General features: G+C 68.9%; 2 protein-coding genes across 9 annotated transcripts in view; one reads left to right on the forward strand and one right to left on the reverse strand.

Annotated features, from left to right (window-relative positions):
- Nucleotides 1–250: 250 nt before the first annotated feature.
- Nucleotides 251–6,221, reverse strand: ADM2 (adrenomedullin 2). Its single transcript, XM_075745754.1, has 3 exons — nt 6,211–6,221; nt 5,940–6,070; nt 251–2,316 (listed from the first exon to the last, which is right to left on the reverse strand). The coding sequence occupies exons 2-3, from the start codon at nt 6,044–6,046 to the stop codon at nt 1,851–1,853; spliced, it is 573 nt and encodes a 190-aa protein (XP_075601869.1). The 5' UTR covers nt 6,047–6,070; nt 6,211–6,221; the 3' UTR covers nt 251–1,850.
- An 8,962-nt stretch (nt 6,222–15,183) lies between these two features.
- The window catches only part of SBF1 (SET binding factor 1), an 82,338-nt gene continuing 71,436 nt past the window's right edge, over nt 15,184–26,085 (forward strand). For 4 of the 8 annotated variants that reach the window (XM_075745886.1, XM_075746044.1, XM_075746126.1 and 1 more), the window contains exon 1: nt 15,184–15,365. In XM_075745886.1, coding sequence (XP_075602001.1) covers nt 15,311–15,365 — 55 coding nt within the window. In that variant the 5' untranslated portion in view covers nt 15,184–15,310. The remainder of the gene's footprint in view (nt 15,366–26,085) is intronic. The other 4 variants (XM_075745971.1, XM_075746213.1, XM_075746377.1 and 1 more) reach the window with 1 other exon arrangement.

A 26,085-nucleotide genomic window follows, 5' to 3' on the forward strand; every position in this document is an offset into this window, starting at 1 on the left:
CGCAGGGCAGGATCCGGCCCAGGCACCCGTGGGGCTCAGCGCGGCCCCTCTGAGCCTGGGGGCACCCAAAGGATGGGGGGGGGTGGGGGGGGTGGGGTGTGTGTGTGTGAAGGCCTTGGCCAGGCGAGGGGCCCGTGTGCCACGGCGCTGGGTCCCTCGCCCCTTTGTCGAACGGGCAGCACTGGGCACGGGGGGCTGCCCCACGGTGCTGGGTCCCTCACCCCTTTGTCGAACGGGCAGCGGTGGGCACAGGGGGCTGCGGGCAGAGCTGCCTGCAGCCGGGGCTGCCCAGAGACGCAGCTCTGCAGGCTCAGGGCGATGCCGGGGTCGGCCCCTGCCCGCACCAGGGAAAGGAGCCCAGGAACCTCCCGTGACAGCCATGGACACCCCGTCCAGGCCTGGCCCCATCCTGCCCCCGTCAGCCGACTCGAGCAAGTGCCAGGACCAGCGCCCCTGGGTGCTCCCCCCCACCCTGACCCAGTGCTGCTGCAGTCTGGGTGCTCCTGGGGCTGGGGGCGTTCTGGGGTGCTCCTGGGAGGACGGGGTGCTCCTGGCAGGAGGGGACAAGGGTGCTGGCAGGAAGGATCAAGCCCCCGGCAGGCTGGGCTCCCTGCCCTCCTCATGGGCGGCTGGATCTGTGTCATCACCCCCCCCAGCTGCCCGTCCCTGCGCCAGGGCTGGGGGGCAGCCCAGGATGGGGGGGGGCCAGGCCAGTGACTGGGGCCACACGTCCCCATCCCACCAGGCCACGGGGGTGGCAGCTCCATCGGGGTGACACCGGCACTCCTGGGGTATCACGGCATGGGGTGACAGGGATAGGTGGGGTCCCCTCATGTCTGCAGGCCACCCCCCAGTCCCAGCCCCACTGAGGCCGTGGGGGCACAACTTGTCACCGGTGGGGCCAGGGGCCAGCCCCAGCCCACCCAGGTCATGCCCGAGGCCGCACCAGGGGACAGGAGGGGACAGAGGCAGGGACAGGAATGGGAGGGGATGGGGCAGGATTGGGGTGCGGGACCCTGGCCTTTCCTCTGCCCCCCGTGCTCGGGGACGGCTCACCACCCCCCAGCACCCGCTCCCCGTCTCACCGCAGGGCTGCGGGCCGTACGGGGAGGAGGCAGGGCAAGGGGACAGCATCCTCTCCGGGGAGAACAGGACCCCCCAGGCACCCCGGCCTCTGACCTGGGAAGGGACCCCCCGAGGTGCCGAGCCTGACCTGGGACCCCTGAGCGGGGAAGGTGGGGGGGATGCCCCATGCCCCCACCCTGCCTGGGGGAGCTGGGCTGGAGCGGGGTCCTCGCACCCTGCGGGACCCCCACACACGTAGCTGTGCCACCCCGGATGGGCGCAGGAGGGGTCTGTGGTGGGGCGAGGGGGTGCAGTGGGGTGCTATGGGGGTGCTGCAGCGAGGCTCACCCCACCCATGGCCGTGCGTGCCGTGGCAGGGTGCTGAGCTGCTGAGTCAGGCGGGAGCGCGGCCAGGGGCTCGGCCCCACGCTCTTGCACAAGGTGCCGGCGCTGCTGCGGTCAGCACGATCCCCCGCCGCCCCTTGGACCCGCCATCAACAGCCCGGGCCGGGCGGGCCACCGCGGGCCACCAGCTCCCCCGCCGGTGGTCCTCTCTGCTCCACGGGGCGCTGGCTGGCGACAGCGTGGGGTGCTCCCGCGGGCCCCGCGTCCCTGGTGGGGCCGTGGCCGGAGCCGGGCTCTGCCCCGGGGGGGGGGCACTGGGCACCCCCAGAAAGGTGCAGAGGGAGCCCAGCCACGTCTGACTCTGGAAGCGCTTTAGTGGGGGGTCCCGCGGGGCAGGGCGGGGGACGCGGGGCCAGGCGGTCCGGCGTGGCGCCCCCCCCTCACCCGTAGCTGTGGGGGCTGTTGGGGTTCATGGGGGACGAGTCCTGGCGGCCCGACTGGCCCATGAGCTGCCAGAGGCGGTGGCTCAGGTTCTGCACCTGGCAGGTGCCCAGCACGCAGCCCACCCGCAGCAGCTGCGCGTGCTGCAGCCGCCCCGACGCGTGCCGGCGGCCCCGTGCGTGCCGGGGGCCGTGCCGCAGCACGAGGCGGCGGCTGTGCCGGGGGGCCAGGCGGGCACCGTGCCGGGGTCCGTGCCGGGGGACGAACTTCGGGTGGTGCCGCGGGATGAGCAGTCTGTGCCGGGGGGCCAGGCGGGGGCCGTGGCGCGGGACGAGCTTCGGGCCGTGGCGCGGGATGAGCGGCCTGTGCCGGGAGCCGCCGGCGGGCTGCAGCAGGGCGGGTTGCTGCGGTGCCGGGTGGTTCCCAAGGAGCGAGGCCGGGAAGGGTCTCCGGTCCGGGGGGTCCCTGCAAGAGAGCGGCAGCGGGGTCAGCGGGAGGAGACAACGCTCAGCAGGCAGCGGCGGGCAGAGCCGCGGCGCCCCGGGCAGGGGGTCTGCTTGGCAGGGGGTCTGCGCGGCACCGTGACAGCAGGGGTACCGGGGGGCTGGCCGTGCCGGGGGCACCTCACCCGCCCCCACCCCGGTCCCTCTGCCCAGCTCTGCCCAGGACGAGGCGGTGGCGGCAGCAGCCAGGGAAAGGGAGCTGCTACCTGCAGCCGCACACGTCCTCCACGCTCCAGCGTCGCGGCGGCAGGAGCTGCCTCCCACAGCCAGGGCTGCAGCCCCGGACCAGCCCCTTCCCACCCCAAACCAGGGGGGCTGGGACACCCCCGTCCCCCCGGGCAGAGAGGACCCCACGACACCCCACGGCACCGTGTGACCGCTGCCAGCAGCCCCACCACGCGCCCCGCACCCCTGCCAGCCCCACGCCGAGCCCACTGCCGACCCACAAGTGCAGGCAGCACCGGGGCCAGGTGGGTCCCTGGGGTCCCCGAGCTCCAGGGGGTGCTGACCCTGCCACCCCCCCCACCCAAGGATGCCCCTGGGGTGCACACACGGGCCCCCCCCGGCGCTGCCAGCTCCAGCACAGCCCGGGTCAGCCTCCCCCTGCGGAGGAGCCGGTGACCCCACACCTGCAGGGGGGCACCCGCCGCAGTGGCCGTAGGGCTCTGCCGCCCGCAGCCGCCCCGGGTCGCTGCCCAGGAGGAATCCGCAGTGCCGGGGCGGCTGGGGGGTGGCACGTGCCTGCGGGGGTGGCACGTGGCGGCGCTGGCGGGACCCCCCTCTGCTGCCCGCACCGGCCCTGCCTGCGCACGGGCACGCGTGGTGGCACCCCGCACCAGCACCCGCCACCGCACCCCCAGCCAGAGCCCCCGCAGCCCCCTGCACACGCGTGTCCCTGCATGCACACCTCCTTTGCTACCCGTGAACACACACACGTCCCAGCATGCACACACGCATGCACACTCACTCCCTCTGTAACCCATGTACACAGATGGTCCACCCACAGCCCGGTGTGCGTGCAGACACACACGCATGCGGTGACCCCTGTACACACACAGGCACACACATGTCCCAGCACGCACACACTCTGTAACCCCTGCACACACACACAGGCACACGTGTGTCCCAGCACACACACACTCTGTAACCCCTGCACACACACAGGCACATGCGTGTCCCAGGACACACACATGCTCTATAGCCCCTGCACACACAGAGGCACATGCGTGTCCCAGGACACACACACGCTCTATAGCCCCTGCACACACACAGGCACATGCGTGTCCCAGGACACACACACGCTCTATAGCCCCTGCACACACACAAGCACACGTGTGTCCCAGCACACACACCCTCTATAGCCCCTGCACACACGCAGGTACGCCCACAGCCCAGTGCACACACACATGCTCACACCACACTCCCCCAGCCCAGCACGCGTGCACACCCACAGTGACCCCGGGCAGCGCGGGTGTGCGGGTGTGCACACGCAGCCCTGGACACACACCTCACCGCCCCCCCGTGCGCCCTGTCCCCCCACCCGGGGCCGTGGGGAAGGCGGTGCCCGAGGGCTCATCCCGGCACGGCACAGCCAGGTCGAGGCCGGACGCCGCTTGGCCACGAGCCGCGGGAACGGGGACAGAGGCCAAATTCCTCCGGCTCTGCAGAGACGGGAAGCGCCGGGGGGGCTGGGGGGGCTGGCGAGCACCCACTGCCCCTTCCTGGCCCGGGACGTGTTTACAGGAGGCGGCCGGTGCCCGGAAACACCGGTGGCCTCGGCCTTCCCGTCCCGGGCCGCCTGGGCCGTGGCACGTGGGACTTTCCCGGCCGGCTCTCTTCCAGGCAGCTCCGGCACCGCCAGCCCCCCAGCCAAGAAGCCCCCCGTGCCGGTGTCCAGCGGGATGGCTGCGGAGTTCCCCTCCTGCCCCACGTTTGGCTTCTGCCCCGGCTTCGCCCCAGCTGGCCCCGGCACGGCGCAGCGCCCGCCTCGGCCGAGCTCCCAGCGCATCCGGCTGCGCGTGGGATCCCGGGGGATCACCGCCGATCTGCCTTCCGTGCCGGGGCCTGGGGCTTTGCGAGCCTCGCCGGACACGCTGCGGGATGCGCGCCGACCCCGGGGCTGCCGCTGGCTGCTCCAGCGCCGGCACCCCCCGCGCCCCCCAGCTCCCGCAGGTGGTTCCCACACAGCTCCCAGCCCCCTCCAGCTTCCCCCGCCGCTGCCCACCCGTTCCCACCGGCGCAGAGCTGGCACCCACGCTCCCGGCTGCGGGCACCGACACCCGGACCCCGGGCACCTGTGTGGCGGGGTCTGGGGGTCTGAGGACACCCCCACAGCGGCACAGAGCCCTTCCGCCCCCACCCCCCCGGGACCCCCTCGCCTCCGGCCCCCCGTCCCGGGGACCCCCACTCCACGACCCACGGCAGAGCGAGCTGCGGCCGCGCCATCGGCTGCCCAGCCTGCGCCCGGGGTCGGGGTGCCCCGGCCCCCCCATCCATCCCCGCAGCGGGACGTGGCCCCGCGCACGGCCCAGGCAGGGCCCCCCCTCCCACGCCCCGGGAGCTGCGCTGACGGCTGCCAGGAGCCACTCGCAGATCCCTCCGGAGCCAGGCGCAGGCTTCCCACGGCGCCGGGCACGGCCCAAACCCGCTCCTCAAGCGCCAACACGCACACCCGCGGAGCCTGTGCACGCACACACGCACACCCGCAGAGCCTGTGCACGCACACCCGCACACGCAGGAGGTTCAGTCCCGACCCGGGGGACCCCCTCAGCAGGGGGTCCGGGCAGGAGATCCCGGCACCCCGCAGCCCCCAGCTGCCCCTCACCTTGCACACGCATGCAATCACGCGCACCTTGGCACACGCACACCAGGAGTTCTCGCACACGCACACCCTCCATCACGGCGTGAACGGAAACCTCGTCCAACCCTCGCACACCCGCGCAGTTTCCACTCCGGCCCGTGCCCTCCCGAGCCCGCAGACCAGTCTCGCCGTCCCGGGCACGCCGCATCCTGCCCCCCCCGCACCGCCCCCCCATCCCCACCCGGGACCCCTCACCCCGCTCCCACCACCCCCCCGGACCCAGGGGACAGACACGGGACACGCAGCGAAGACAGGGCTGGGGTCCGTGTGCGAGATGGAGCCCAGGGGACCCCAGCGCACCCCACCACGCAGCACCCGTCTGCCCCCGCTCTCCGGGGTGCCGCGTACCCCCCCAACCTGCCGCCAGCACACGGGGCCGCGGTGCGGGGCAGCGTGCCCCCTCCACGGGGACAGCCGGACACACGGACACGCTGCCGGGCCGGGCCCACGGGAGAGCGGCCGGCGGGACGGACGGACACGGGCTGCTCGGGCAGGGCCGGGCGGTGGGCACGGAGCCCCCCACGCAGGGCAGGGCTGTGGGGCTGGGCCCGCGGGGGCTTGGGGCGGCCGAGCCCCCTCGGAGGGTGCGGGGCTGGGTGCGGGGCCGTGTCCCGGGCAGGGGGGCACAGAGCTGCCCCTCATCGGGGGGTGGGCGGGGGGGCCCGAGCCGCCCCCGCAGAGGGGTGCGGGGTCCCGGGGGGGGGGGGGGCAGGGTGCGGGCTCACCTGCGCTTGGGCGAGCGGCCGTCGGGCAGGGGCAGGCAGGCGGGCAGCTCCAGCAGACACAGCACCAAGCTGATGCAACCCAGCGCAACCGGCGCCGGGGCTCTCATGGCGGGGCCGGCCCGGGGCAGCGGCTGCGGGGAGAACAGAAGGGCTCGGGGCTGGGCTCCGGTGCCGCCCGGTCCCTCCCTGCCCCGGCCCGGCCCGGCCCACAGCCCGGGGGGGGGGGGGCGGTGCGGGGTCCCCAGGGGGTCCCCAGGGGTCTCGGCCGTACCTGGGCGGGGGCCGGGGCTCGGGGCCGGGGCTCGGGTCGGGTCCGTGCCTCGCTCGGCGCTGCCGCTCCCCGGCCCGGCCCAGGTTAAATATCGCCGGGCCCGGCGCGGCGGGCGAGGAGGAGCCGCCGAGCGGCCGCGGGAGGAGCCACGGGCGGGGGCAGCCCTTCACCGGCCCCGCACCGCCCCCCCCGCCCCGCTGCTCCCCCAGCGCCGCCCCCGGAGCCCTCCCGGAGCGGGGCCGGGCTGGGGGAACGGGCCGGGGGAGCTGTGCTGGGGGGCACTGGGATGGGATGGGGGGGCTGTCCTGGGGGGCTGGGGCGGGGGGGGCTGGCATAGGACTGGAGGACCCATCCGGGCAATATGGGATGGAGCCGGGTGTGGGGGCCCAGCCAGGGAATCTGGGCTGGGGCTGATGTGGGGGGTCGGGGTACCCCCCAGCCCCCTCCCCAGCACGTCTGCCCCGGTGCCCAGACCCGGCCGTGGGCCAGGCCAGGCGGAGCCGGCGTTGGCCCTGCCAGGCCCCGGGAGCCACGCTGCGCCACGTCGCGCCCGCTCAGCCCTGCCAAGCCCCACGGCGTGCCTCCTGCCTGGCACCCCGGGGAGCGGGGCCCGGCCCCAGGGGCACCCCGACACCCCCGTCCTGCGGCCCTGCTCGGGGGGGGGGGTGGGGCAGAGCCCCCCAGCTCCGCTCGCTGCTCCCCACACTCGGGGGGCAAACCTGGGCAGGAGGGGCAAGGCTGCACCCTGCCTCCCTTCGCCGGGCTGCGCGGGGAAGCCCATTGCATCCCAGTGCATCCCAGTGCAGCCCAGTGCATCCCAGTGCATCCCAGTGCAGCCCAGTGCAGCCCAGCGCAGCCCACTGCATCCCAGTGCATCCCAGTGCCCCCGGTGCCGGCCCCTCCTGCCCCACGCTGCCCGGGAGCCCTGTGCCCTGGGGGGCAGCACCCCGGCACCCCCCTGCTCCCCCCCCCCCGTGCTGCAGCCGGGCCGTGAGCGGGGCCGGAGCCGCTCTCCGGGGACGTGCGGCTGGACGCACCTTCTCCCGGGGCTAATTTAGGTTCGTGTTGTTAAACATCACATGGGCCCTTCTAAAACAATTAAGGAATGTAATCCGCGGAGGTCAGACCAGCCCCGGCGTTCCCCCGCGGGGGAAGCAGCTCGCCGGACCGGGGGAGCCGCTGCCGGCGGTGCCGGGGGGCACGGGGGGGGGGGGGGGGCAGGCGGTGGGGGTCGGGGTGCCCCGGGGGTGCCGCTCCTGGAGCCAGAGCTCAGCAGGGGAGGGGGCCGTGCTGCCGGGGCGAGGACACCCCCGAATCCCCGGGGTGCCCGAGCCGGGGTCCGGACCCCAGGGCGGGGGTACCCGCGCCCCCTCCCCTGCCCGCTCCCGCCGCCTCCCCAGGCCGAGGGGCCGGGGGCCTCCGCGTGCTCCAAATCGCTGGGATTCTTCTGCATTATCAGGACACAAAGGCTTCAAACAGCCGGTCCCCGTGCGGGGGGATTTGCGGCAGCACCTGATCGGGGGGCCGGGGGGGCGGCGGGCACAGCCCCCCCCGAGCGGGGTGCGGGTCCAGCCCCGGCCCAGGCGGCTCAGCCTCCCCGGGGGGGGGGGGGTTCTGCCGGACCCCCCCGGACGGGTGATCCCCGGGCCCCCGGCACGGAACCAGCGGCAGAGCTGCGGGCGGGGGGGCACCGGGCACTGCGCCCCCCGCCCCCCCTCACCGCCGCTGCCCCGGGGGGATTCACCGGCGCTGGGAGCTGCCCGGCGCGGCTCCGGCACCCCAAGGCACACCCGGGCAGTGCCGGGGGTCCCGGCCGGGGGTCGCCCCCAGACCAGGTCCCCATGCGGGGCAGCGCCGGCCGCTGCCGCCCCGGGGACAAACCCGCATCCCCGGGCGGGAGGAGGGAGCGCCGGCTCATGAGCGTTCGCTCGATGCAGGTTACGGGGGGGGGGAGCAGCCCTCGCCGGCCGGTCGCCCCTTCCCACGCGGGGGTGAGCGGGAGGCCGGGGCGCGGTGGGACCCCCGGTACGCCTCGGCTCTGCAGCTCGGGGCGCCGCACGGAGCAGAGGAGCAGGAGCAGGAGCAGGTCTCTCCACCGGTCCCTGCTCCCGGTGGGGTGCTGCCCTGCGGACACGGCTGAGCCCCCGGGCTCCCGCGGCAAGGGCAGACCCCGGCCCCCTCGGGGATCACCGCCCCGGCGGCGCTGGGAGGGACCCCGGGTCCTGCTTCACCGCCCAGCTGCGCCGGATCCGGCCATCCCGGCAGAGCTCACGGCTCACCCCGCACCCAGCGCTGTGCCTCGGCCCGACCCGCCCCGGGACCCACACCGGGACCCACACGGGGACCCGCCCCGGGACCCACACCGGGACCCACACGGGGACCCGCCCCGGGACCCGCCCCGGCCCTCCGCTGGGGACCGGCCGCGCTCCCCCTCTCCTCCGAGGCAGCCTGGCTCCCAGCCGTGGGAATCAATCGCGAAGTTTCAATTAGCTTAATTACCTCCCGGCTGAGGCCCCGGGGGAGGGCGGGGGCTGAGGACCGCGCCTGCAGCCCCGCTCCGCTCTCCCGCCCGCCGAAAAGCGCTTTGGGGGGCGGGTGCGTGGAAAAGGAGCGGGGTGCGCTGCACCCCCCGCACGGCCCCCGCTGCGTCCCGGAGGGATGGGGGGAGGCAGCGCCGGGTCCCAGCGGTCCCCAGGCAGCGGCTGCGTGCCGGGGGGGCCGGTACCCCATCCCCGAGCCCCGCTGGGACCCCGGCCGGCCCCGGTGCTCCCTCCGGCCGGCGGCATCGCCCGGAGAGTGGCGGAGCGTGGGGTGACGGGGGCTGCCCGGGCCGGGGGGCCGGAGCCGCAGAGCCCCTGCCCGGGCCGGCAGCTCCACGGCCACGCGTGATGCAGGTGATCGGGAAGGTAAACGTGCCTTTACTGCGGGCGCTGGGCCCGGAGCCATGGGTGCGGGAACGGGCGGCACCCTGCCCCGGCCGTGCTGAATCACCCGCGCTCGCGCCAGGGCACCCAGGCCTTCTCCTGGCCCTTGCCTGGGCACCGCGCTTCGCCCCGTGTCGTGGCTTCACCCCTCGTCATGACAGAACCCTGTTATCGTGCCTGAGCCCCTCATCACGGCGGAGCCCCCCGCACGGTGGCTGACCCCACGCGTGGAGCAACGCAGCGGAGCCATGCGGGCACGGGGGGGGGGGGGTGCTGGGGAGGCCTCGCTGGGGAATTCCCTGCGAGGTGGGAATGTGGGGAGTTCTCCCCAGGGGCCACGTGGAAACCTGCCAGCGGCCTCCACCAGCGAGGGAACCGACGGCAAACACCCCGCTGAAACCCGGCCGCTCGCAGCACGATGCCCGGCTCGGACAGAGGTGCCCCGGGGTGAGGGCTCTGCCCACCCCCAGGCACCCCGAGTGCCCGCATCCCTGCTCCATCTGGGGCGAAGCAGCGGTGGGGCAGAGCCTGCCAGCGGTGTGCGGGTGGCCAGGACCCCCGGCCCCATCAGTGCCCCCAGCAGGGCTGGGGGAGGTGCTGAGCCCCCCCGAGGACGTGGGAGGATGCTCCCCCCGACGTGCCCGGTTGCTGCGTCCCCGCAGCATTTCCAGCGCTCTCCCTGGCCGGGCATGGCACGGGACACGGACATGGGCGCACCAGGCTCCTCTGCCCATGGCCCCCGCTGCTGGGGCGCACAGTGGGTGCCCCATTGCCGCCACCCCTCCCCCGGCAGCGGCCCCGGCTCCCTCGGCCGCTCAGGGCTGGGAACGGCAGAGCCGGGGCACGGGGACATCCAAACCCGCCATCGCCCGGCTCTTCCAAGGGGTTTTAAACCCAAACGAAGGTTTTGGGTGCTGGGGGCTGACAAGGGGGTGCAGGGCAGGGCCCCCTCGCTCGTCCCAGGGGAGCACGGTCGGCCCAGGCCGTGCCGCAGCATCCCTGCCCCGCTGCTTGCGGGGGGCAGAAAGGGACATGAGGGGGTGACGGGGACGGGAGAGCGGCAGGAGGAGCTTGGGGTGCTGGGGGCCAGCATTACCCTCAGGCTGAGTCAGCCCCCCAGTAAGTGCCGAGGGGCCGGGGGTCACCGCTCGCACACAGCCACGGGCTCCGGGTCCACTCTGCAGCCAGGAAAAGTGGTGGTGCAGCCAACGGGAAGCAGCCAGAAATCGCAGGAGAGGGGAGAAATGTGTCCTCCGGCCCCGCAAACGTGGGGAGTGTCCTCAGCGTCCCCAGGGTCCCCAGCATCCCCAGTGTGCCCAGCATCCCCAGGGTCCCCAGCATCCCCAACGTCCCCAGGGTCCCCAGCATCCCTAGCATCTCCAGCGTCCCCAGGGTCCCCAGCATCCCCAGGGTCCCTAGCATCCCCAATGTCCCCAGCATCCCCAACATCTCCAGCATCCCCAGGGTCCCCAACATCCCCAGGGTCCCCAACGTCCCCAGGGTCCCCAGCATCTCCACAGAAGGGACCAGCCCTGGGGAAAGCAGGGAGAGGGGCACAAAGCACCATTGGTGAGACGGGAGCCGGCCGAGGGGTGTGGGGCAGGGGGTGGTGGGGTGTCGCTGCCTGTGGGCTCGGGGACGTGGGCGCAGCCTCCAGCCGAGGCTGCCCTGAGCGGCAGCTTGCTGGGGACGGGGGCTGTGGCCAGGATCCGTCCCTCCCCCAGCACCTGCTCCTGGCTTTGCCGTTCGCCGTGGGGGAGCAGTGGGGGGCAGCTCTGGGACCCAGACCCCCGGGTGGGGTGCAGCCTGGGGACACCCTGCCCTCTGCCACAGGGATGGGGACCCCAGCACAGCCCCCGGCCTCCTGTCACCCGCTCTGGGCAGGGCTGCGCCTCCCTCCAGCAGCAGTGGCCGTGGGGCCACGGGGAGCCCGTGGGTGCAGCGGGGCTGGGGACCCACAGCAAGGCAGGGAGGCCACGGGCCTGGCGTCACCCACAGCATGGTGGTCCCGCAGTGAGAGCCCAGTCGGGGGTGCCCCACCACAGGATCCAGCCCACGGCGGTGACTCGGGGCATCGGGGGGTCGGAGCAGGTTGGCTGCAGGGCTGCTCCTGCCCTGGGGAGTTGGGCCACAGCTGTCCCTGGGGGGCACCGCGGGCAGGGAGACGGGGTTATGGCTGTCCCCGGGGGGCTCCGCGGGCAGGGAGACGGGGTTATGGGTGTCCCCGGGGGGCTCCGCGGGCAGGGAGACGGGGTTATGGCCGTCCCTGGGGGGCTCCGCGGGCAGGGGGCCAGGGTTATGGCTGTCCCCGGGGCGCACTGCGGGCAGGGAGATGGGGTTATGGCCGTCCCCGGGGCGCACTGCGGGCAGGGAGATGGGGTTATGGCCGTCCCTGGGGGGCACCGCGGGCAGGGGGCCGGGGTTATGGCCGTCCCCGGGGGGCACCGCGGGCAGGGGGCTGGGGTTATGGCTGTCCCCAGGGGGCACCATGGGCAGGGAGACGGGGTTGTGGCCATCCCCGGGGGGGCACCGCAGGCAGGGGGCCGGGGTTATGGCCGTCCCCGGGGCGCACCGCGGGCAGGGAGACGGGGTTATGGCCGTCCCCGGGGTGCACCGCGGGCAGGCAGCCAAGGCTGCACACACAGCCCCGGCGCACCCAGGAGTTACAGCCGTGCTGGAAGTGGCTCACGGCCCGACCCTGGGAGGGTCCCGGGCACGCGGCTGCAGCTGGGATCTGTGTGTGCCATGGACCCACGGGCACATACCCCTGTGCCCGCCCCGCACCCAGGCCCCACGCCACAGGGCGCCCTGCACCCGTCACTGCCGCCGCAGGTCCTGCGCACCCCCTGCTCCCCCACCGCCCGCTCTGCTGGCACCAGTCCCTGCCGGTGCCGATCCCAGCCCCGCGCCCCTTCCACCCCGCGCCAGGCGAGACACGTCCCACCCCGGGCACATTTCGCCTCGGGTGCTCCCAGGGCAGCTCAGCCCCATTTCCCGTCCCCGCTCTCCGGCACCGCTCTGGTCCCCCGTCCCCGGGGCTGTCCCCGGGCTGCCTCGGCGCATCCCCCGGCCCTGCGCTGCCGTCCCGTCCCACGGGATCATGCCCGGAGCCTCGTCCCTACTGGGTCTCGCCTGCCCGTGTCCCCTCCCGGGCTGCCGGCTGCCGCAGGGGTGACCTCGCTGCCTCCGAGCTGGGCCCCGGCAGGGCTGGCACCGCCGTTGGAGCTGGAGGGTTTGCCCGCAGCAGCACCGGGCCCTGTGCGTGGGGATGCAGGGATGTAGGGACGTGGGGACGGCCACCCCGGTGCCAGACCCCCGCCCGGCCGTGGGTCGGGAGGCAGCCCTGGGCGCAGCGGTGGCGGAGCGCCGGGGTGGGAGAGTCGCGGCGGAGCCAGCACAAGGCCCCGGGAAGAGGCCGAGGGCTGAGCGGCGCTGGCGCAGGTGCGTGGCGTGGGTGGGCTGAGCTGGGCGGCACAGGGACGCCGACGGCTCAGTGCCACCGGGCACCCCCTGCTCCAGCACCGTGGCACCCAGGAACGCCCCCGTGGCCCTGTGCCGTGGGACGGGCACTGGCCCGGCGTGGGGAAGCCGTTCCTGGGGGCTGGTCCTGGCATTGCGCGGCTCGGGGCGCACAGCACCTCCCGCGGGCTGGCACCCGGGGGTCCCCCAGCCGCCCCAGCACCCGGGGTGGGGGCTCACAGAGCTGGGCCAGGACCGGGGTGCCCGGCCGCCTCTGCCAGCAGCTGGCACGGTGCCTGTCCTGGCAGCGGGGTGCTGCTGGGACCCCACTGCAGTGCCCAGGGCGGGGAGGTGGGTGCCGGGACGGTGCCCACGGTGTGGAGCTGCACGTGCCCCGGCCCACGGCAGCCGGTGACGCCGGGGCGGCAGGAGGTGCAAGGGCCGTGCAGGATTGTATCGTGCCCGGGAGTGGGGGTGCAGAGGGACTCTGGGGCTGGCCGTGCCCTGCACCCCAGGCACCCCTCCCAGCCCGGGGGGACCCCAGGAAGGGGGAGAGGCTGTCTGCCAAAGTCTGCCCAGCCCACCCAGCCCCTGCACCCCCCTGCCCGTGGGGTCCCGTGGGACCCCGTCCCTGCGCCCCCCCGCCCGTGGGGACCTGCAGGACATTCATTCTGCGCCCCATCGTTCCACGTCCCCGCGTCCCCCGTGCCTTTTCCGTGTCCCCTCTGCCCTCGGATAATCCCTGTACCCCGCTGCTGCTGGGACGCGCGGGTCCGGCCGAGGGGCGGGGGGAGCCCCGGGGGTCCAGGGGGGCTGGGGAGCTCCCGGGGCCGCTGCTGCCTGTGGGACTCTGCGGGGCTGGCAGCTGCCTGCAGGCAGGGCTGACGCGCTCCTGCCTTCCCTCCGCTGGTGCCCACGGGCCGGAGGGGCCGAGGCCGGGCGGTGCCGAGCTGCCCCCCCCATCCCGCACGCACCCCACGTCCCGCTCCCGCGTGGGAGTGGGAACGGGGATTTTCCCCGATGAATCACACCCTGCTCTGGCAGCGGCCGTGCCGTCGGGGTCGTGGGCAGCCGTGGGCAGCCGTGCGGTGGGGTCCTGCCCCCGCACCCCCGGCCGTGCGCCCCGGCCCTGTCCCCGCGGCTGGGCTTGTGTCGGGGACGTGGGGCCCGGTGCCGGCGGCAGTTGCCGGGGGACCAGGGACGGCCCGGACGGACTCAGCACCCCGGGAGGGACCGGCACCGGCACCGCGGCCCTGCTGCCGGACACACGCTGCCCGCACGGCTGCCGGACTGCTCCCCGGCCCTCCGCAGGCCCGATCCTGGCTCCGGCTGGACACGAGTGGACCCGGCGCTGCATCCTGTCGGCACCGAACACCGCGACGTCCCCCGCCTCCGCGCAGCCTGCCCCACGCGTGTCCCGGCACCCCCCGGGCGGCAGTGAGGGCCGGGGTCACCGCGCCCCGGGATGCCGTCCCTGCGGGGCCACGGGGGATCCCAGCCCTCGGGGGGGCTGTGCGTAATGGGGGGGCGCACGCGGTGGGGGGATGCACACCCTGGGCAGCCGGGCACACCCAGTGGGCTCTGCACACTCAGGGGTGACCGTGCACGGGGGGGCTGGGCACGCTCAGGGGCCGTGCACACCCAGGGACCCCGGGGCGGGGGGGTGTCCCTGGGGGCTCTGCACAGCAGAGGGGGCTGTGCAAAATGGGGGGTGCGTGCACACTGCGGGGGGCTTGCACACCAGAGGGCCGTGTGTATATATGGGGGCTGTGCGCACCGGGGGAGGGCACGCGCCCCCGAGGAGGGGTGTGCACACCAGCAGGCTGTGCGCCCTGGGGGGGCCGTGAACGCCCTGGGGGGGCTGAGCACGCTGGAGGGGCACACGCACTGGAGGGGCGTCTGTGCACACTGGGGGTCGGTGCACACGGGTGGGTGGCTGTGCACACCGGGGGGGGCCATGCACGCTCCAGAGGGGCGTGCACACTGGGGGAGGCCTTGCACACTGGGGAGGGATCTGTGCGTGGAACGGACGGGCGGTGCACACCACAGGGCCGTGCACATTGCGGGGGTGGGCCGTGCACCATGCATGCACACCGGGGGCCGTGCACACCCGGGCAGCCCCTGCACGCGCCTGTCAGTGCACACCAGAACACCCTGCACGCGCGTGTCAGTGCACACGGGGGGGGTCTCAGCACAGGTGTGTCAGTGCACAGGGGGGTCCCCGCACGCGCGTGTCAGTGCACACCGGTGTTCTCAGCACACGTGTGTCAGTGCACACGGGGGGTCCCAGCACACGCGTGTGTCAGTGAACACGGGGGTCCCCGCACACGTGTGTCAGTGCACACCAGAACACCCCGCACGCGCGTGTCAGTGCACACGGGGGGTCCCCGCACGCGCGTGTCAGTGCACACGGGGGTCCCAGCACGCGCGTGTCAGTGCACACCCGGGACCACCGCCCCCCCCGCTGCTCGTGCCGCAGCCCCGCCCCCTCCAGGCCCCGCCCCCTCCAGGCCCCGCCCCGCCCCCGCCCGGCGCGCCCAATGGGGTGCGGCGTCCCGCCCCTCGCGGCGGCGGCGGCGCAGGCGCAGTGGGGGCGGGCCGGGCCGGCCGCGCGAAGGGCCAAGATGGCGGCGGTCGGCGGGACGCGCGGGTGGGCGGGGAGCGCGGCGGCGGCGGCGGGGGGGCTGTGAGCGCGGCGCAGCGGCCGCCGCCCCGCCATGGCCCGCCTGGCCGACTACTTCGTCCTCGTGGGCTACGACCCCGGCAAGCGCGGTGAGCGGCGGCGCGGGGCCGGCGGGGGCGCGACCGCTGTCACTTGCCGCGGGGGAGGGGCGCGGGCGGCGCCGCGCGTGGGGCCGCGGGGGAGGCGGAGGGGGGGTGGGGGACACGGGACGGGCCCACGCGACGGGCCCACGCGGGGCAGCGCCGGCCGTGGGGGCGGGTTCGGGTCCGGGCCCCGGGCCGCGCCCGCGCGACGTGGCGGGCGCCCGGCTGGTTCCACGGGCGGGACCGCGGCCGGTACCGGGGGTGGCGGGAGGGGCCCGGCCGGGGCAGCGGGGCGGGGGCGGCCGCCGGCGTCCTTCAACCGGCCGGGACCGCGGCAGCCCCGGACCACGCCGGCGGGGCCGGGTGGGCGCAGGCCCCTCCCCGGGGCCGGGGGTGTCCGTGTCCGTGTCCGTCTCTCTGCCCCCGTGGAGCCCCTCACGGCCAGGCCGGCGGCCGGGGGAGAAGCCCCGGCGGTGGGTGTCGCAGCTCCGGCTGCCCCGTCCCCGGGGGTACGTGCCTTTGCCCGTTCCCGGGCAGCCCGAAGCGTCGGTGCGCGGTTCTGCCGGATTACCGCCCGGTAACGTTGGGGGCTGCCCCCCCCCCCCCCCCCCCCCATCGCTCCGGAAGCGGCGGCCGGTTTGGGGCGGGGGGTTCCCGCCCGGCTGCCCCCGGAGCGGGGCGTGGGGCCGGGCCCGGCTCCGTCTGAGCCCGCGGCCTCGCAGGGCCCGGCCCGGGGCTGCGGGGGGCCCTCGGCCGTTCGTGGCGGCGGGCGCTGGGCTGGTTGTCCCGGGCCCGGGGTTTCACCAGTCCGGGGCTCTCTGCGTGGCATTCTGCGCTCCGCCGGCTGTGGCAGAAACGGGCTTTGTCGGTGTTATAAACTTGGTGAAATTTACCTAAAATCAGGGCTTTCTTGCAGAACGCACCCCGAGAGCGTCTGTTCCCCAAACTGCCTGCTCGCAGAAGAAGAGGCTGGAATTGTTTTAAGCGCGCGCTCAGAGCTGAGGAGAGGGAATCCTTTTCCACGCAGCGCCTGCCAAACCGTGGGTTTGGTTACTACGGGAAGCTGCTGAGGCCGAGGGCTTAGTTAACGTTTGGAGCGGCTGCAGGGCCGTACGGGTACGCGCGTTGGCAATGCTCAGTGCGGATCCCGACGCCTGTCGCTGATCCTCCGTGTCCCCGGTTCCGGAGCAGGCCGGGGCTCCCCTGCGGAAGGCAGGCGCTCTGGGCAGCGCAGCCCCACTACGCGTTTGGTTTTGGGAAGGCGTTTGGGCCGGAGAGCACCAGATCAGAGTTGTGGTGTTTTCTGAGTAGTGTCTGATCACGTGGCGGGGTGTTTCATTATCATCATCGTTGCAGGCGTCTTCCCCCAGCATCCTGTAGCATCATCCTGTAGCATCAGTGTGGGAAGGAGTTGCTCTGTCCCCCCTGCGCCCTCGGGTCGGACCCTGCCTGGCAGAGCTGCCGGAGGTGGGTGCCCGCGGCTGCACCGGCTGCGAGCAGATGCAGCGGCCTGTCCGGGACCGAATGGTTTGCAGCTGTGCCATCTTCGCCTCACTTCTGAGCGCTGTCTCTGGGCCTTCTGAGCGTTTCCCTCTGCCCCCTCTTGCTCATCCCGGCCTCCCTCGTGGAGGTGCGGCTGACGTGCAGCGTAAAGCTGGTGGTGGTTCGGAGCGCTCGGTGACGGACGGGGCACAGCGGGGCTTATGGTGCGGGTGAGCGCTTTAACCCTGCGTCCTTGTCTGGAGACTCAAACCCAACTTTCGGGAGGGAGCAGTGCAGGGCTTGCATCTCCCACTGTTATTCGAGACTCGTTCGGGGAAGACGGACAGTGCTCCGAGGTGAAGTGGTTAATTGCCGTGAGCCATTAGAAAGGAAGGAGCTCACAATTAATGAACTGAGTTCCTCTTAATTGTTCGCTTTCTTTATTTTAAATCTCACCTGCAGCATGCAGGCTGGAGAACTGAGCGGAACACGCTTGTGTTTGGGCTAGTACAGACCTCGGCAAAACATCCAGCTTTGCCTTGAAAGCCATTAGCAGGTTTTGGTAGCGTGAAGAGCCGCCACCAGCTGCGGCACTTGTCCGGGTCCCAGTGAAAGTGTGTCTGTGTCTAGCCTGAACCTCCCTGACCTCTGCCGCTGGGCTCGGGTTTGGGAGGCACTCGAACCGGCAGGCGTAGGTACGGTGTTATTAGGTCTGCTCCCAGCAAAGCGCTTTTAGACTATCATCCCGGTTTAATTGGCGAGGCAGTTGGAAGTCGCGGGACTTCCCTAGGTTGTGTTTTGGCTGAGCAGAGCTGCTGCTGAAGGGAGGCCTGAGGTCTGCGGGGCCGCCACTTCCCCGTGACTGTGGATGGAGACCTCGACACGGCCTTGGGGCCCGCGGGGGACGCTCCGCAGCCCAGAGTGTTTGTGCGTGGTAGGAGCTGGCTGCGGGCTACTCTGCTTTGTACAACTCGGGTGGGCTTTTTGCCCCTGGCTGCTGGCTCAGCGGAGAATTCGGCACCTCTGTCAGGGCCGGTCGACAGAAGACGTGCAACTGTCTCCTTTGAGTGTGGCAAAGCTGTGAGGTCGGAAGACGTGCCCGGGACCCCTGGGGAACTCGCTGCAGAGCCCGAGCTTCCTCGCTGCTGGCGGACGTGGAGGCGGCGTCGCCGGGGTGAGGAGGTACCCAGGAGCAGGGGCATCCTCTGCCAGAGAACGATGCTGCCCAGCACCCTGTAAATGTCTGTTCTGGCCAGTGACAGCCGAAGCAAAGCCCTTCCCATCCCAGTACCCGAGCTGCATGACGGGCGGTTTGAAGCAAGACGTGTGTCCAAGTGATGTGCCAAGCCCTCGTGAGCACCCCTGAGGATTCATCCGCTAAGGATGTGAAGATTGACTGATACCAGTTATTTGATTTTTGGGATCAATATGACAACACTTACTCCCCGCTGTCCTGTTTTCCCATTCCCCCTCCCTACGGGTGGCACAGATAATGTTTGGAGGAAGGGCACGCCGCTCGCATCTGCGAGTGACTAATTGCTTTACAGGTTGGGTTAGTCGCTGTGGCCTGGGCGGCAGGCTGCTGCCGTGGCCGTGCCGTGCCGGCACCTCCCTGCCAGCTCTAAACACAGCGGGGGGGAACCCGCTCGGCAGCTGGGGGGGGGCTCGGCAGGATGGGACCCTTTGTGCGGGCAGGGAGGGAGCTCTGCTCTGTCTGCGTGCAGCTGAGACGTGTTTGCGTGCGGCGAGGGGCTGTGGCTGCTGAGATCGTGTGCCGGTGGGATTACTGGGCGGGGGTGGGTTTGCGGTTGGGGATGGTGAAAGGGGAAGGTCTGCTGGGACCTGAGGTAGCTCTGCATCGTCTCCAGAGGTAGAGTCACAGAGTGGTTTGGGCTGCAGGGACCTTTCAAGGCCATCTCGTCCAACCCCCTGCCATGGGCAGGGACATTTCCAACTACATCAGTTGCTCAAAGCCCCGTCCAGCCCGACCCTGAATGTTTCCAGGGAGGGGGCGTCCACCACCTCTCTGAGCAACCTGTGCCAGTGCCTCACTGCCCTCGGCGTAAAACAAGTTCTTCCTTACATCTAGTCTGAATCCACCCTCTTTTAGTTTAAAACCATGACCCCTTGTCCCATTGCTGTAGGCCCTATTAAAATATCTGACCCCATCCTTCTCATCGGCCGCAGTAAGGTCTCCCCGGACGGAGCCTTCTCCTCGCCGGGCTGCACCACCCCCGCTCCCTCGGCCTGTCCCCGTACGGTGTTAACGTAGCTCAGCGCGTTTTGTGGGAACGAAACCGAAAGCAAGAGAGATGGGCTCGAGGGCAGCAAGCGGGGTGTGCCGGAGCCAGCGTGGGGCTCGCTGCAGGTGCTGGCTGCTGCCATGGTGGAGCCCGGCGTGCCCGCAGCGCTTGCTGGGGTTTGCAGCCGGCATCCGGTCCTGGTGCAGCGTTATCTTCCTGAGGGGTCCCGATGCTCCCCGGCACACGCAGGCTTGCGGTGCAGTCGTGGTGATGCTGGAAGCAGCGTCTCTGCTGGTGTTCTGCTCATCTGAAAGGATGAGAGAAAAGACTGTTAACTCTTTCAGTAAACATGTTGTCTGCTGTGAAACCGGTGTGAGATCCTCCAGCTGGACGGCGTGACCGTGAGCTGGGCCGGCGCGTGGGTGTCCGGCTGCTTTCCCCCCAGTTTCGGAGCCCCGCTGTGGCGTGCAGAGCTGTGGGGTGGCAGGGCTTGTGTCCAGGGCAGCAGAGCACCGACGCACTACAGTGAGAAGCAGCTGCCTGACGCTGATACCGTGTGTCCCGGTCGGTTATGGTTGCAGGCCACGGCTGCCCGGTGGCCAGCGTCCGGGCGGTTGTGTCGGGAGCGGGGCTGCACGCCTCCGGGGCTCTGGGTCAATGTCTGGAGCTCAGTGTGCCCCGGCAGCGGGAATTGGCTCTTTTCACATGTGAGTGTTCGTCATATTGTGTCATGATTGCTCATGTTATTCTCTTCAAATGGATGTTGTTAAATCTCTTGGCTCTTGTCGTTGATGCAGACAAATGACTGCTTTGCGGAGCCAGGACTTCTGGCTGCTTTTTGCCTCGGGATCCGAGAGGTTTTTCTCTCTGTGTCCGAAGAGTCCAGCTCAATTTCAAAACGTGTTTAGCATGGATGAAGAGCTTATCTTAGAGTTTTCTATACGGAGCACTGAGGGAGGCATGGCCTCTTCCCTGCGGGGAATTAGAAAACAAACAAACAAACAGAAATAGGGGGATTTAGAGCACATGCGTTTCTGAATAGGCCATTGACGATCTGCGGCTGTTTCTGTCTGTGTCCGAGGTCGCAGCTGTCCGGCCCGCCCCAACCCTGGCGTTGCTGGGGGCTGCAGGCTCGGGCCAAACTGCCGAGGATCCCCCCAGGTCAAGTGCAGCGGGAGGAGGGAAAGGCGGGAGCCCCCCAGCTCCGTGGGATCTCCCCGGTGGATTGTCACGCCTGCTCAAACCTCGGGTGCGCTGTTGGAGGCCTGGGGCGACGGCAAGGCCACGCGGCATCGCTCCCCAACGAGACGGCAGCCCTGTGTGTCCCCGGTGATGTGCCACAGTTCTTGCCGTGCCGTCGCCTGACCCCAGGCTCGCTTCCGTGGGGGCACGGGCTGAGCAGTGTCGTGGGCTCCGGTAGGCGCAGACCTGCTGATGTCTGATCCAAAATTGCAGTTCCTGCTGCCTCCCGAGGCCCGGACAGCCTGGGAGGGTGCTGGTTTTCTGCGAGGGGGTGGCATGGAGGCTGGCGAGGCGGCTCGGAGGCCTCCACTGAGCTGGGGAGGCTGCAGCATTTTCCGTGTTTCTTTGCAGTTGTGCGGACTGCGGTGTCGTGCTACGCTGAGCGCACTCTTGCTGTACTGAAAGGTAGCTCCTTCAGAATGCCTTGCCGCTCCCGCGGTTGGGGCTGGGGTTTGCGCACGTGAATTCTAGTTTTGAGCTTCTGTGGAAGGTAAAGGTGGATGTTGAGAGGAAACTGCCTCCGTGCTTGGTGCTGTCTCTTTCCGTGAGGTCTCTGACGCAGCTTCTGGTGGCGCAGGCTCCGTGCAGGCGATCGGAGGAACGTGGACGCAGGCGTTGACGGGTCCTGCGCTCCTCCGAGCTGCTCACGGCTCCTCTGCCTCTCAGGCTTCTGCTGCGCAGCTGGAGCCGATGCCTGGAGCGAGGAGCTAATGCTGAAGTAAATCTGCTGGGCAGAGGAAAGTTCTCACGGCTTGTCCTGCTACTGTCCCACCTGTGTTTTGAGTGGGTTTTCAGCCCGAGAGTGCCAGGCGCTCTGCTGCTGCAAGATGTCCATGCAGCTCTCGCTGGTGGGAGGCATTTCTAACTGGCAGTAAAAATACATTTTGCTCTGTCGTGCATGGACCTGGCCAAGTGACTCATCAGTTTGACTCAGACTGGGTTCTTGTAATGCGCACATCTAGCAAAAAAAACCCCATACGTTGAAATGCCTCCAGTGGTTGCTAACAGCGGGCTCTGTTTGCTGTATAAATATTTGCAGAGGGGACCTCAGGAAGAGAGGATATAACCCCTGTCCACGCCACGTGCAGGGCTGCCTGTCTTCTGTCCGGTTACCTGGCCGCTCGAAATGAGAGAACGCTGCAGCCTTCGGTGTGGATGCTGGCGAAGGGGGTCACCTTACCCCGGCAGCCGCCAGCCCCCACGCCGCAGCATCCCAGCCGCACTGGTCGGGCTCGGAACTGCAGCTCCTCTGATCCCAGATGCTCTATTAATATTTGTCTCATTCTCTTTGAACTTTTGCCCAGGCAGAGAAGCTCTGTGTGCTGTGGATCAAAACCCAGGGAGTCGGATGCCTGACAGTGACACGGGATTAGATCTTCCTTCGGGCAGCGCCAGGCCCGATGCGCAGGGTGGGGGTTTAGTGCAGCAGTGCCCTGGCTTCGATCGGTCTCGGCACTTCCAGTTCCTTTGAGGCACTTTTGTAGATCGGAAGAGATTGATCCCGTGGTTGCTGTAAGATTTGTGAGACAGCGGGCCCTGAAAGCCATCGTTTGGGCCGTGTGGACTGCACTGCCGTTTCCTCACGGCCGTGTAAGACCATCCCGCTTGCCAGGCCGGCAGCGTGGTGCTGGTCGTGCCTAGGTGTGAACACTCCAGCCGTCCCGGCAGCAGAACCATAGCCATCTTCTGCTGCCATCACAGGCAGGCCAGTGCCTGCGTGGGCGCTGCCAGGCGATCCTCTTGTGGCTTCTGAAACCCGCTTGAGCTTGCAGGGTCCGGTGAGCGCGGCACCAGCCGGCGTGTGAGCTGCAGCTGCACTCATGGCGTGCTGGCTGCGCCGGGCCTTGCCCGGGTGCCTGTTCCCCGCCGGGCCCCGGTCTGCGCAGGAACGGTGAGGTCTCTCTCTCTTCTCTCCCCGCCACCACTTCTCCCTACGCTGTACCTCTTTCCTGTCACTGCCGGAGCTTGGTTTGGTCGACGCGCGCCGGCAGCCTCTCCCGGAGGTGCCGGGGCAGCCGAGCCCCCGCGGCTGTCTCATGCAGTCGGCGGCTCCGTTTCCCAAAGGTCACTGAGTGGGACGATGCTTTGAAACGGTCTAAATACGGCACAAGAAGCACCTCAGTGTAAAGCTTTCTATGGGCTCACCTCTGCGGGTTGTAAACCCGTGATGTTGCTTAAGACGAGACAGAAAATTCTCTCTACCCCATCGTGGGTGATCCTTCCTTTTTGTGGGGGAATAAACGTATTTGATATGGGTGTGGGATCAGTCCTTTTGCTGTAATGCTCTGGTCGCCTCTCGTCCTCCGTGAGGGCTGTCCCGGGGCTGTGTTGCCGAGAGGGCAGCTGGTGTTCGCATGGCTGCGTAGCACCTGTGTCACGGTTTTGGGAAGGTGGGTGAACGTGAGGAGGAAGCATCAGTCTAAAACATATGTTGTAACCAGATTCTTTAACTGTTACTAATATTTTGTTCGCTGTCAGTGAGAATTTTGAAAATTTTGTTTTCATTTATCTCACTTGAGCTTGTGTTTATCTCAACTGAGCAGGAATCTGAAGACTTTGTTTGCAGCAAGTTTCATTTTCCCATTTCTTGTGCTGGGATGCTAGGCTTGGAAAGCAGCTGCGGTCTTACAGATGCTAAAAACACACACACACACACACACAACAAAAAAGGCTTGGCCCGAATGAGAAGCGTGCCCTGGAGTTCCCCAGGCTGCCCAGCTGTGCTCCCCCGGGACCTCCTGGGGCAGGAGGGGGAGTTTGCCCCAAACCCCCCTTCGGTTCGGTTCCCCCGCGACCCCCAGGGGGTTGGAGGAGCGAGGGGCCATACTGCCGAGCCGGGGGAGCTTTTTCCCCACCTCTCTCGCCACGATGGTGGCACAAAGCCTTCCAGGGCTGGGCTGCTTGTCTTTTCCTCTCTGTGGCTGCAGAGCTTTTGCCCACTAAATACTCTTGTTATTAAACCAGGCATTGAGAGCCTGCGAGTGCCCCGGGGCAGGGATCGTCCTGCTTCTAGGGATGCATCTTTCCGGTATCCCAAGTGTGTTCATCCCTTCCAGTTTTCCAACCGGAAAAAAATGCGGCAGGGAGGGTTTGGTGAAGGTGGTGGCAGTTGCAGGTGAGAAGGGGCAGGCGTGAGGAGGAGCAGCGAGCGAGGGCCCTTCGTGTCCCAGGACCAAAGGCTTTTCTCTTGCACCGATTCAAATTGGTTTTTGTTTATGGTGTGGCTCAAAAGTGCCACGTGTCGGTTTGCAGGGAACAGCCTGCGTATTTGGCAGCTGCTGCCGCCTCGTAGCTGAGATTTGGATAGTCTTGCACGTTATTTTTATGTTTCTGAATGCTTTTTGATCAAGACGATGCAGCAGGAAGTTTTTTTGGGAGGAAAACCCGAGTCTCTCTGTCTCTATTCGTTGGACGTATTTTTGTGTTGTGGTAGCTGTAGGAAGTAGAGCAGAAAGCTGCTCAGGCTGCTTTCCTCTCCTCTGTATGGCATCTTCTTCCTCAAAGCAGAGGTCTCCAAAAGGTGCTGATTGCCCAGATAACTGCTTTTCAGTCCAGCGGAGCTGCACCCTTGCCAAAGATGAGCGGCTCTGGCACCGAAGCCACGCGAGGAGCAGCAGTGCCCTTCCGGAGGGGCCGTTCGCCCTGCCCCGGCCAGCGTCTGATCGGGGCGGGGGGATCACGGCCGTGGTGCACCCCGGGGCTTGGCGCTGCGGCCGGAGCGGAGCAGCTCCTGCAGAGCCTGGGTCACTCTGCCTGCACACCGGTGCTCTGGGCAGCGTCCACGTCACCTCCGCTCCAAAACTGCGGTAACGTACCAGAAATGGTGCGTTCAGCAGGACCAGGCCAGTGACCGTCCCCCTGTGCTTGGCGCTGGTGAGGCCGCGCCACCCTCAGCGAAGAATTTCTTCCTTATATCTAATGTAAACCTGCCCTCCTCTAGCTTCGGGCCATCACCCCTTGTGCAGGGGTGGTTGAGGTTTAGTGGCCGGGCTTGGCAGTGCTGGGTTAACGGTTGGACTGGATGGTCTTGAAGGGCATTTCCAACTTGAACGATTCTGTGAACGTTGCTCTTTTGGAGTGGAAAAAGACTTCTGCCTTTTTTTGGGGGGGAATGGGACAGGGACACACCTTACCCTAACATGTCTTGTTTTGGTTTTGTTTTAGATACGTGCAGTCATGCATCTAATGTTTTGAGAACAGAGATGTGTGTCTGTTAATTGAGCCCTGGGAAAGCCCGTGGTACGTCTCCTGGCAGACTGCCCGCTCGGGCCGCGGGGAGCGCAGGGTCCGTGGATAACCGGCAGGCGTTCATGCCGGGACCAGATACCCACTTTGGCTGTAACACCCCCGCAGTCATTGCAGCACGAACACGCTCGTGTCAACACCCCCGACAACGCCGTGTGTCCCAGCGCAGTGCACGAGCGCGGCTGCGGCAATCGGTGCTGGTTATCTCCATCTTCGCCTGTCAGGTTTGCAGCTGGATCCTTCTGACAGTGCGCTGGGAAGCTTGAACCCCGGGCAGATAACGAAGTGCGTGCATCTCCTGTCCTCCTCCTGCCCGTGCCTCTGCCTGTCCCTGCTGCCTCCGTCGTGCTGGCTGCACCGCGCCGGCTGCCCCTCCGTCGTGGCTGGGGGTTGGCCCCAGGGGTGGTGGGAGCACAGGGGTGGCAGAGTTGGTCAGCACAGCTGCTGCCTCGTCCGCCGCGAGCGGAGAGCGGGGATACTGTCCCGCGCTCGCCTTCGAACACAGCATCTCTGTTCAGCGCTGACCGGGGTGAAGCCGGGGGACAATCGTTTGCTTCAGCTGCTTCTGGGGGAGCGGCTGCGGTGGCAGCGGGGGTACCAGCGAGGGGATGCGTCATGAGTTGTATTTAGAAATGAGTGAAATCGCGGTTCTGGTGGATTTGCACATCGTCTGAGAGGCGCGGGATGAATGTTGTGGTGAGGAAGCAGTGCTTTGCATGGCGCTTTGGACTCGGTCAGCAGCTGGACGGGTATGGCAGGGCTTCCTTTGGAAAGGCAGGTGGTTAGAAAGGAGGAGAGATAAGCTCCTGGAGGAGATAAATGTGAACTGAGCAGACCTAGTTAGGAAGGAGGTCAGACAATATGCGTGGTGAAGTGTGGTGTACCAAAGATAGACTGCTCCAATTTGCCTTCCTAACGAGGAGAATGAGACCCGTACTGATTTATGCAGTAATTATGTGCAGGAGTGACTCCTCTGGGTTATCAACAAGGCAAGGAGCTTAAACGCTACGTCTAGTGATGTGTTAGATATTTATGTGGATGAGAATACCTGTGGTGATGTTGGGAAAGAAGGTGCTGCCTCGTCGGCAGACACATCGGAGGAAGCCCCTGCGCAGGCTGCGGCAGGGAGATCCGTGCTCCGTCTGCGCTGCTTGGCCACGGTGGAGGTTAAACTTGGCCCCTAGTCTTAGTGTGATGGTTCCTGTTCGTTCAGTCTGTTAGAGATGTTAAAGTGGATAAGGAAAACACAGCCTTGTTCCTTGGGACGTCTGCAGCGCAGCTGACCATGTGGCTAAAACCAAGATTAGCGAGCTGCACGGGCTGTGCCGACGGGCAGTCCGCGGAGTCTGCTGCTGGCTGTGGGCGCAGGCAGCGCTTTTTCCCCCGAAAAAATGAGGAGCGACGTCGTCCTTCTCTGCGGGAGGGGTACTTGAGTGCTGCAGGGAAGCCATAGACATCACGCTGGCAGAGAGGTCTGAGCACAGATCGAGCGGTGGGCACTCGCAGGGCGAGGA

This window comes from Balearica regulorum, chromosome 1, assembly GCF_011004875.1.
Source record: "Balearica regulorum gibbericeps isolate bBalReg1 chromosome 1, bBalReg1.pri, whole genome shotgun sequence".
NCBI lineage: Eukaryota > Metazoa > Chordata > Aves > Gruiformes > Gruidae > Balearica > Balearica regulorum.